Source organism: Merops nubicus, unplaced genomic scaffold (genome assembly GCF_000691845.1).
Source record: "Merops nubicus isolate BGI_N331 unplaced genomic scaffold, ASM69184v1 scaffold13384, whole genome shotgun sequence".
Taxonomy (NCBI): Eukaryota; Metazoa; Chordata; class Aves; order Coraciiformes; family Meropidae; genus Merops; species Merops nubicus.
In genome coordinates this window covers 19,930-31,247 of record NW_008604974.1, presented here as the reverse complement: position 1 = coordinate 31,247, position 11,318 = coordinate 19,930, and the positions used below count along the sequence as shown (strand labels likewise).

Here is an 11,318-nt window from a genome sequence, read left to right as displayed (position 1 = left end):
CAGTATTGGGCCCCTCACTCCAAGAAGGATATTGAGGGGCTGGAGTGTGTCCAGAGAAGGGCAACAAAGCTGGGAAAGGGTCTAGAGCCCAAGTGTGGGAGCAGGTGAGAGGCCAGGGGGTGTTGAGCCTGGAGCAAAGGAGACTCAGGGGAGACCTTCTGGCTCTTGACAGCTCCCTGAAAGGAGGTTAGAGCCAGGTTAGGGTTGGGCTTTTCTCCCAAGGGACAAGTGACAGGACAAAAGGAAACGGCTTCAAGTTGCACCAGGGAAGGTTTAGGTTGGATATTATGAACAGTTTCTTCCCCAACAGGGTTGTCCAGGCCTGGCCCAGGCTGCCCAGGGCAGTGGTGGAGTCCCCATCCCTGGAGGGCTTTCAAAGCCTTGGAGATGTGGTGCTGAGGGACATGGGTCAGTGGTGACCTGGCAGGGCTGGGGGAACGGTTGGACTTGATGATCTCAGGGGTGTGTTCCAACCAGCACGATTCCGTGATTCTGTTCCATGATTCTATGATTTTGCTTTCCTATTCCTGAGGAGTTGCACGAGAGAGAAGTGTCCTTGCTAACACAAAGGTACCGCTGAAGTGATCTGCAGCGTGGCTGGGCACCACTGACACTCACTTCCTTCACGAACCACTGGCAGAAGGCGGGGCCGATCCACTCCCTCGCGTGGATCCCGCAGTCCATCCACACTGCTTTCTTGTAGGGCCGCGAGCTTTCACCTAACTGGAAGTGTAAACATTCATAGCAAGGTCACCAGATCTCACCACATGAGTGAAACTCAGTAATGAGAAAATAACAGAATATTAGAAACACTAAACCATTCTGCATTGACTCGTACAAAGGAATACAAATTTGTTGTTTTCAAAGGTGTGGCCAATGATCCGCAGATATGCCCAGACAACAAAGCTGATCTATGATTAAATTACAGGAAAAGTGAGGTCTGTCATCTCCCCTTTTATGAGGCATGATATCCTTAAATATCACAAGGAGCCGGGTGAGGAAAAATGACTCTACCAGAATAGCCTGATGCAGAATCACAGTTTTAGAACTCTGCAGCAGCAAATGAAAAGAAAGCACATCAAAAGTACTTGGGTGTTTTTTTGTGTCTAGCTGACACCCTCTCGTTTGTGGTCCTAATAATGTGAGCTGAGAGCAGACAGCCCCAGGATTTCATCAGCAGCTGAGGAGGAAGCGTATGTGGCCCACGCTGAGAAGGGCTCCAGAGTCCCCTGGGGTCCCACGCCACTGCAACCGCTTTCCACGCTGCCTGTGAACACCAAAGTTTCCAACTCCCTCAAATCCAAACCCTGCTAACTGACCCTGTCCTGTATTCTATCTCAGTGCAGAGCCAGTCCAAGTAAAGAGGATTTGGCCTTTGGTTTTCCCACAGTTTCTTTTTTTGTTCATTAAAGATGACATTCAGGGAAACACTTAGACCTTAGCAACTGATCCTTAGCAAACACTGCTACCTGCATCTCCAGGGTCCTTGCTATAACCTAAGTAACCAGCTGCCTCTCCCTGACTCCAGATTTGTCAGATTAATGACCATTTTGTCTTTACCTTGAGTACAAACAGTGGTCTGCCTTCATAGGATTTTCCAACAGAGAACATGTGAACAAGATCTGGATGAGTTTTATTCAGATGATGCATCCAGCTCAGGATCTGCAAATACAGAAACAATTGTTGCTTTTATCTTTGCATTTCACGGGAAGCAACTGTAACACATCTCAACCTCAGCTCTCACTCCTCTGTATGTCTGGGGAATTTCCTGTAGTTCTTGTCTTTTGTTGTTGTTTTAGTTTGTTTATTCGGTTTTGTTTTCACATTTGAACTATCATTGGGGATTTTTTCCCCCATTTGATTGTTGGTATTACAGGCACACACCTGAAATCTGGGGATGGTGCTAATCTGCCATTCCCACAAAATATGAATGAAATGAAGAAGTTCCCCAAGTCTGCCTGCCAGGACACGAAGGGGATTCAAAGCTACCTGCAGAGTTTGTGTCACAGGCACCAGACCTTGTGGAGGTGCAGCACCCTCCAAGCCCAGCCTAGTGACTGTGTGGTGGTGTAGGCTGAAACAATACACGTGAGCAGAGGGAAATCACATGTGAGCAGAGGGAAATGCAGGGGAATTCTTTACCCAGGGTAGTAACACTTACATGGGACTTTGTGTCCAAGCGGTTTTAAGTTTTTGGGCCTCTTGTGCCAATACCAAGCATTTGCTCATGCTGCATATTTGAATGACTCTGTGAGACTAATCTCTCACTGAAATCTCTTACTCCATCAGAGCAAAAGACCTAATTTAAAAACAAAACTCAGAAACTGTCAAAGATCATTATATGTAAAGATAAGCCTTGAATACAAATATTAGAAAAAATACACATTTTCAAGAAAGTGCCTTTTTTGAAGAAGAAACTGAACACTTGTGAAGACAAACAGGTAACCAACCATAATTTGGGGAGAGGGTGAATTCTTGGCCTTATTAAAAATGACATTGTAGTGGTTAAGAGGAACAAGATGAATTTTCACATACTTCTTCCAGGGAGTGATATGCCTCATAGTTATACCCAGAGAGGGACCTTCGATTCCTGGATGACCTCTGTCCTGTCTGGTTTTCTATTGCTTTCTGTAGGTCTGATATGAGAATCCTAGTTAAAAAAAAGACAGAGGTACTACTGAAAAACTAGAACACAGCCTAAAGCAGAAGGACAACCACATTCAGAAGAAATATAGCAGGAGTTAAACCATCCTGATGTTACTTCATCTGTTATATTTTGACAACAGTGCTTCAGGCTTATTTGAATGCATGCTGCCAAATAAATACTCAGGCTGCTCTGAAATACAACAGTGCCTTCAAAAAAACGCAATGAGCTCATTAAGTGAATAAAACAGAATGATGTAAGTAATGTAACCAACGAGAAGAAAAAGCCACTTTCATTTGTTTATGGAGTAGCATTTGCTGTCTTCTTCTATAATCCTGTTACACTACATGATCATGGATCTTTGGAAATTGATTTCAAAACCATCTTAAAAAATCTTTTTAGGCTTAGAAAAACACACACATACTTTCTCTCAGGAGTTACTGTACTGGTGTGGAGCATTACATACACCTACATGTTGCAGAGTCAAAACAAAAAAAGGAAGAACTCGGTGGCTTTATTATTCTGTCTGAAGCACCATAACCAGAAGAAATCTCCAGTGTGGTTTGTTGTTTATGTTATCTACTCTGCCATCATTTGCCAGTAATTTTAAGATAACTCAGGAAAGATGTGAAACAATACTCAATGAAAATTAAATATGCTTGCATAAAAAGTGAGAGGTTCTTTGCTTTGAGAGCAAAATGCAACAGCAGTGGTGTAAGCTGGAAACTTTCCAATTTTACGGCAAAATCAAATAATGATACAAATATATAAAGTATTACATTTTAAAAATCTTGAAATAATTATATTGAAGAAGTTGGAGCATCTCTCCTTTCCATCTGACAGTAGCAGGAGCTGGGAACAGGGTGACTGACACCAGTAACAGCATCACTGTAAAACCGAGAGCGATCCTTGTGTGCCACTTTCTCCTAACGTGTGGCAACGTGTGGTCACCACACCACCAATTCATCATGCCTCTGAAACCGTCTGAAAGTTTTACAGGCATCAGCTGCAGTGATTGGGAAAAGATGGGAAGAAACAGCATTCACTCTGATCCTAACTCAACTGTGCAGCAGGCACCTTGAAGATAATGGGTCTGTCTGCGTGCAGTGTGGAAGTAAAGGTTATCCCCAGCTTTAGACGTATTGGTGAAGTAGCTCTGTAATTAGGAATTATATTGTACTACATCAGAAACTTTCATTAGAGCAAACTAAGGGCTTCTAGTTCTGACTTGCAGAGTGCTATACACTCTAAGACCAGGACCACAAAGCATTTAAGCCTGTAGTTGGATTAAAGCACTGGTTTTTATTCAAGGCATCTAATATGTTAAAAAAAGACTTGCCTGCTTTGCTGAATTGTGATCAGTGTAAGTACCTACCAGGATCAAGCTGTTTATTCCCTTTTACAATGATAGATATAATGTCACAGCTCCTGACTGTTCATGTGCCTGTACTCCAAATGAGATTTGATAATCCTTCTTTACTCTTAAATGACTGTACTGTGTGTGCTTAGAGCAGAAAGGCTCTTCAGTCCCTCTGGTCTGAGTACAGCCCAAGTGGCTTCATTGCCAGAGAACTTTCACTGAGGCAACTGGGTGCAGCCAAGCACCTGTTGTGAAAAACAGCCATGGGAAGAGGAGCTGTATGAAACCTTGCCTGGTGTGTCAGCCCTTCGGCTGTGGAGCTGCTCTTCAGCTCTGGGCTGTGGCTCCCACCATGGGCACAGCTGTGGGCATGGCTGTGGGCATGGCCCTGCTCCTGCCGCTCCCAACTATAGCTGGAGCTGCTCTCCCAGTTCTTGTGCATCTACAGATGTCAGGAAGCTTCTCAGGACAAGCATGTGCTCGCCTGAGGCTTTGCAGGGTTTTGCTTCTGAAGGCTGGGACCCAGAGGAGGACGTGGGGTCTGGAATGGCCAGTGAGGAGATGAACGCTCTGGAGATGCCGAAATGCTGCCCGGCTCCTTCCTGCGTGTGCGTGGCTTGTGCACCAAGTATCAGAGAGGGAATTTTACCTGTGGAAAATTCACCTCATGTTGTCCTAGTAGTTGCAGCATGTTGTTTCAGGCACTCTGTAGAGACCCTTCGCAGTCCTTGCACACTCTGCTCTGCAGTCTAAGTAAAGGTCTTCAAGTGCAGGGAGCATTTGTAACAGATATAAAACAGCCTTCTGTTGTTTCATTCAAGGGGATTACTGTGAGCAGGAACAGCAGCAGATGTGACTATAACTGCCAGGGCACAGTAATTAGGGGACATTTCTTGTAGAAGCACATAAGAACAATTACAGAAATCCCCATCTCATTTTTAAACACAAGCAAAACTGAAGCAGTGTTGAACTCACAGAAAATCACTCTGGGCTTTAGCTACCAGGCCTGCATAACTCATTTCCCTAGGGTTTTTTTTGTATTTTAGAATGACAAATTATCAAGTGGCCATTCTTATAATAAAAATGGAACGGTGTTAAGAGTACATAGAATATACAACACGATTTGTGCCATCCTTTTCTCCCTGAGAAATAAGCATAAATAGCCTCACATAGGGCTTTATTCAGCAAATATTTGAGAATTCAAATAACTCATCAGTTGATTATTCAGATGCTTCAGCATCTCACTGAAAAGGCTTTAATGACAAGATGATTACTCTTGTCTAGTGTATCGTATAGACAAATACAAAATTATAAATACATTCCCAGGCCGTCTCGAAGGCTCCTAAGTAACGCTACAAATGGCGTGTGATGCTTGCTGCACACGTGCTCTGTGCCACTTGCCTTGGGCCATGAAGACAGGGGAGGGCTAAACCCGAACTAGTACAGTCCTCTGTAATTCATGCAAGCTGCTTGTCTCATTTCCTTGTAAGCAAACCTTGCCGCTGGAAGGTCTCCAGAGCGCCAGAGCAGGCTGGGGACCGGCCATCGCCGCCCCGCTCCTAGCAGCCGGCTGCGGAGCGGGCGTTTGATGAGAGCTGCCTGCCAGCCCAAGGGCTCTGCTGGGGAACGTGTGGCCAGGACCTGCCCCGGGGGCCAGAAAGCGAAGGCCAGGCTTACGTGTACTGGATGTTTGCTTGCCGGAGGTAGGGCAGCAGACTTCGGGACGCGTTCCACGGGACTCGCACGTCGGTGACGGTCCCTTCGACGATGTGGAAGGGGCTGCTGGGCTGCCACAAGTCCACCTGTAGTGCAGGAACCAACCTGTAATTCATATGCATTCAGTGTAGGTGGGGAAATCCAGGAGATGGCACGCTTGAAGTTACCGAGGCAAACACGCCAGGCATGGCAGAGACAGGAAAACTGCACTGGCTGCCCCAGCTCGACATCTATGCTAACAGAGCAGATTTTGAGCAAAGATTGTGTCCAGCTTACCACAGCTCTCATGGGAGATTTGCCAATGGGATGAGAGAACGGTCTCAAGAATGTGCCTGCCCAGACAGCTTGAAATAAAAGCTACCTCCGGCTCCACGCTCCTCAGACTACTACACATTCCCTACATATTGGCTCCTATGGAGTCCATGAGGGTTTTTTTTTATTTGACCAAGTATTTTCTATTTTCACTAGAGAAGTAAAAGGAAAGAACACTAAAGAGAGGTGGAAAGCATAGCACATACCAGTGCTGTTGGCAAAGTGGACCCAAGTTTTATTTTTGATATGAAGCCGATCAGAGGTTAGTGACAGAAGGTCACAAATACTATGAAGGAAGCTGTGATCCACCCAATAATTTTATAGGAAATGTCAAAATAACAGAATTAAGATAATCAAATTATTACAATCTTCTCAAAACAATAGCTACTAAATGACACCACAATTATTAACTTGCTCTCTCTATCTGCACATACCTATGGGACGCTTCTTGTCTATTTCTGCTTTCTTTTGTTGCCAAATCTGAAATACACCAGGAAATTTTAGCCCAGAAGATGAATTTTCAAGAAAAGGAGAAAGTTTGCTACAGGGATTTGGAACTTCAGCATTCTGGACCCTGTAGCAGAATGGTGGTTGTGCTGCTCAGCCGCAGCAACTGCGGCCACACTCTTGACAGCAGCGAGGACACAAGTTAACAAACGTCTTCCCAGGCCTGCTGGAGAATCACAGGACACTATGGAAAGGGGTCCCAGCAACAACCTCTGTGTCAGTGTGACAAAGATGCATGTCAAGATCCACAAGCCTTGAAAATATGTAAGGCTGTGAGCTGAACCCGAAGAGGGGAATTGACAGGGACTGCCATGTCCCCACATTTCTTAAAGAGAACTTAAAAAGAACTAATACTTGATAACTATCTTTTGATAAATATGGCCTACAGACCTGTGTGATGGTGGTGGGAGGGCGCAGGATATGCTGGAGTCTTAACACCAGGACCAGCAAAGTTCATGAGGCTTGTGAAGCTGACAGCAGCCATGACAGATGGTCAGGAGTAACTGAACTCATTAATTAAATGGTGCTAAATGCTGCTCATAAAGAAAGGTCCTCTCACTGTGCTAATACCTTATGTTTGCCAGCTTATCTATCTTTCGTATTTTGATTAATTACAGGCATTGAGTGTAATTCCCTCCTAATTCCACATCGCTGATTTCACATAGGGTTAATTAGAAATGTGTATTTGCCTCTTAAGCTTTATCTCCAGAAACACACACCAAAGAAGGGGCATTTGTTGCTCCTGGGGTAACACCGTATCAACCAGCTTGGCTTGAGCCATCCTTATGAAAACAACAACGAATCATTATATGCAAGGTAAGAACAATGGGAGTGAAGAACCTCCTGGCCAGCTGCAATATCAAGCATGCAAAACTGGAAATATAAGTTACAAACCCCAAATAAAATCATGATTGAGGTAAAACTGAAACTTGCCTTTGTTCTCGACAGTTAAGATTCATTTTGGCAAATTTCTGCACCATTGTGGTGGGGTTAATCTAACCCATATTCACACCGTTGGTTACAACTTCACCAAGCTCTTTAATTGCAGAGGTACTCTCATTGTCCCTCACATTACCAGCTGGAAGGGAATATCAAAAGCAGAAGCAATCTCCTTATGACTAATGAAATCTGCAGTATATTGCACTGCTATCCTCTTTCGGCAAAACTGCGATATTCTGCTCCTGGCATCGTCCTGGAAGTGAGACAGAAATATCCCTTCTTTGGAATGCAAATCACTCCCCTTCAGCTCAGCTCCCTCTTTGGGTAGTTCAGGTTTACTTGACCCCCGCTTCTCACCCTTTGCAATGTAAACGAAGCATTGGGTGCTCGCCTGGGAGATGTCACCTGGGAGATGTCACCTGGGAGATGTCACCTGCGCTGTCCCGAGCCCTGCCCCAGCTGCTGACCTCACATGGCTTTCTAAGGCACGTTTCTCCAAAGATGCCTTATTTGTACTGCAGCTTTCAGCCTGTCCTTGGCGTGACACAGACACGGCGCACCAACGCTGACAAACCGAAGATGGACTTCAGAGCACACGTGGCTGGACTGAGCAGGTCCAACTACCCTTCACTCACAGTCAGCTTTAGAAGACCATCACTGCGTCTCCCAGGGATACTGAGGGCTCCACCAGAGCCACCACTCTTCCTCCAGCATTGTCCCTCTGGCAAGCATGCCTGGATTTCCACACTGGCTAGCACGTGACAGAGCTGTTAACTGTTCTCCTCTCCTCCTCTCCACTACCTGCTGTGGGGTGTCATTATCCCCACGCGTTACACATCAGCTGCTCCATGGGATTATGGACAGTGCACCCGTCAGTGCCAAAAGACATTGATTTGCTCTGTAGGATTTGATGGGGGGGAGGGGGGGGAGGGATTCTCTAGCTACAAAACAAACTGATGCAGAAATCCTACAGAACTTCCTCGTCCTGGCGTGGCTGGGATGGGGTCCCTGGCCAGGCCTGCTCTGCAGGCTGTGAGCAGTTTGGAGTCAGCCAGGGCAGCTGACCCCAGCTGGCTACGGGTGGGTCCATTCACATCACCCTCAGTATGAAGGGGCAAGTTTGCTGAGGAGGGGGCTCCTCTTCTTCCTTCTTCTCCTGCTTGGTATATACCTGGAAAATCTTGCTTCACTATCCTGCTCCTGAAGATGCTTTTCTGTTTATTTTGACTGCTGGATGTTTGCTGAGGTATCACTTTATATACTTTATATTGGTATTAGTTTGGCTGTTTAATTAAATCCATTTTCATTTCAACCTGCAGGTCTCTTCTCCTTTTTCCCATCCCCCTTCCCTGTTGGGGAGGGGCCATTAGGGGATGGAGCAACTGCTGTAGTTTGCCCTGGATATGCAGACAGCCCTGAACATGCAGCCAAGTATTTGACTCTCAAAACTTACCTGGTATCTTGAGGCTAGAGGAAAAGAGAGGTGCTTTAGACTATGTCTGCAAACCTCAATACTCTCATCTCCTTTGCAGAACTGTCTCCTTTGCATATATTTTCCTATCTGTCTTTAAGTCTTTGGACAATAAGCAGAGCACGGGTAGGGATTCTCATCCAGCTCAGACTTAGGACCAGGGGACTCATTCCACATTTTTCTCCATCTCCTGTGCTTGTGGAAAGGGTGCCCCAGAAGAAAGGGGTCTCCTTGCTTTGCCCCACGCATGGCCATGTAAATCCCACAGTCCTTCTTCATTCAGGTCACTGATGGAAATGCCCAGCTTCTTTAGACCATAGGGCTCAGCCTGGCTCATACTTCGCAGCTAAAGCTGTTTTCTTGGGCAGCAGCCTCCAGTTGTTCCTCACTACCCTTTTTTTAAACAGGTATTTAATTTCTTCTACCATTTAGCCTGAAAGGAGGATGCTTAGTGCCCTCATCAGGTCTGCAATATCTATCAATTAAGAGATGATTGATGCTGTCATTGAAAATAACTAGAATAATGCTGCCATAATTTGCTTGGTATCTGGACAGAACTGTTTGTGATTTATCTGTGTTACACCCTCTGAAGACAGTAATTTTGTTATGGTTTATTACCTAGCAATTCCGGTTTTTATATGTACTGAGCTATACACAGTGGTACAATGCTGGCCTTGTCCTTAACATCACTGTGAAGGGATTTCTTTGAGAAATGATGTCAGCTGTGAAGTTCAGAACACAATTATTGCTGCAATGCCATCAGCTGCAATGGCATTTCTTGGCCCCTGGTAAGAGGGAAGGTGCTGTGGGTAATGTAAGCAGTGATGCTCATGGGCTCTACCAGCATGTCACAGGCTATGGAATGATGTATGGAGTTTCCAGTTACAGCCACATGCTCATGGATGGGCACAGAAACACCCCAAGCAGTCCTGGAACTCATTAGATATGTTCTCAGTTAGAAATCTGATAGGGAATAGAATAAAATGCTCCAGTCTCACTGATGTTGTCAGAGGTCTGACTATCCAGGCCTCACGTAACACACAAGAAACTGCCATGTATGTGTATGCACAAAAACACCTCTTGCATGCACATCTATTGCCTGCAGTGGGATTTTAGGATTTGCTTGGTACGTTTATAAAGGAAGAAGGAATGAAGAATGGCTCCTGTTGCCTCTGACACTGGGGGGTTATTACAGCTGTGCTGGAGATCACCTGGGAAGAGCAGAACTGCTCCTCTCTAACATCTCCACCCTTGCAAATATTTTCAGGATCAGGACTGATTTATCCTTACTTGCTCCTGTCAATTAAGGAATTAAATTGACAGTCCTGACTGCAAAGCTCCTTCAGCTGCCCTTTATGTGCAGCAAAATGGCAATTAAGTGTGGGATTCCCTGTGCTTCCAGAAGGACTTACAAGGTAGTTGTAGCTGCTGGTGCAAAGTAATTTAAGTTTCTGATTGAGCACACCAGACATTTAATTGGCTCTAACTTTTCACTATTTATTTGCTTTCCAGTGAGGCTGGTAAGGATAATTGTGCTGATAAGTCAGGATTGATTCATGGGACTGCAGCAGCTGTGCTGCTGGCAGGAGCAGAGTGCGAATAATGCACACCTTCAGGGCTGGAGTTTCGCAGACCTTTGTGGAGCTGTAACACAGTAATGGTCTCGCCACTCTACTTACACTGGTATAATTTTACAGAGGGATCTACACTGCAGAAAACAGCTCGTAGGCTACTCCTCAAGAGAGTCTCTGTGAGAAAAACAGTTCCATGGTAATTGAGCATCCGTTCTTACAAGTGCAGACGCCACGGGGCTCAGTGTATTTGAAAGACACAACAGTCTAACAGACTCGTTAAAAACCCAACCAGACTCCTTTTGTTTCTTATTAAACTATTTATGACTTGGTTCATTCTGTGGCTGTTGCTGCAGTGTGTGAGAAAGCCCTAGGTCTGATCCTGCTCCCACTGGGGCTGTGCTGATGACTGCTGAGCTCAGACTTGGGCTTCAGGAAGCAGATTCCTCCCATCTGAGTCCAGGCTTTGTGTTTTCTGGGAACACTACACTCGTTACCTGGGCTCTCCTGTTCTATCCTGCATCTTCCCTATTGAAGGTTTCCTGGAACATTTTCATTCTGAGCCTGGCAGGTGGGTTTACAGGCATGTACTCTGGCACATTGGTGGCTAACCTCGCGTCACCTGATGTTCCCTGTGTATTGGAAATATTCTACACAAATCTGACTGGAACCCTGGAGATGACTGAGGGCAAGACCTGAACTGATGAATTAATTATCTGGGTATATGGCTATATTTGCTGTAAATGCCAAGTAAAATGCCTCCAGCCCTGCCCACTGAGCCAATCCTTTCCTTCTACA

At 45.4% G+C, this 11,318-nt stretch overlaps 1 protein-coding gene across 1 annotated transcript; it reads right to left on the bottom strand.

Annotated features, from left to right (window-relative positions):
- Positions 1-618: 618 nt before the first annotated feature.
- Positions 619-5,950, bottom strand: LOC103771876 (carboxypeptidase A6-like; the record flags this gene model as incomplete). The annotated part of the gene is made up of 5 exons (XM_008939194.1): positions 5,888-5,950; positions 5,682-5,806; positions 2,536-2,650; positions 1,561-1,662; positions 619-723 (listed from the first exon to the last, which is right to left on the bottom strand). Coding segments are annotated over exons 1-5 (510 nt in total), but the record flags the coding sequence as incomplete, so codon positions are not given.
- Between the last annotated feature and the right edge of the window lie 5,368 nt (positions 5,951-11,318).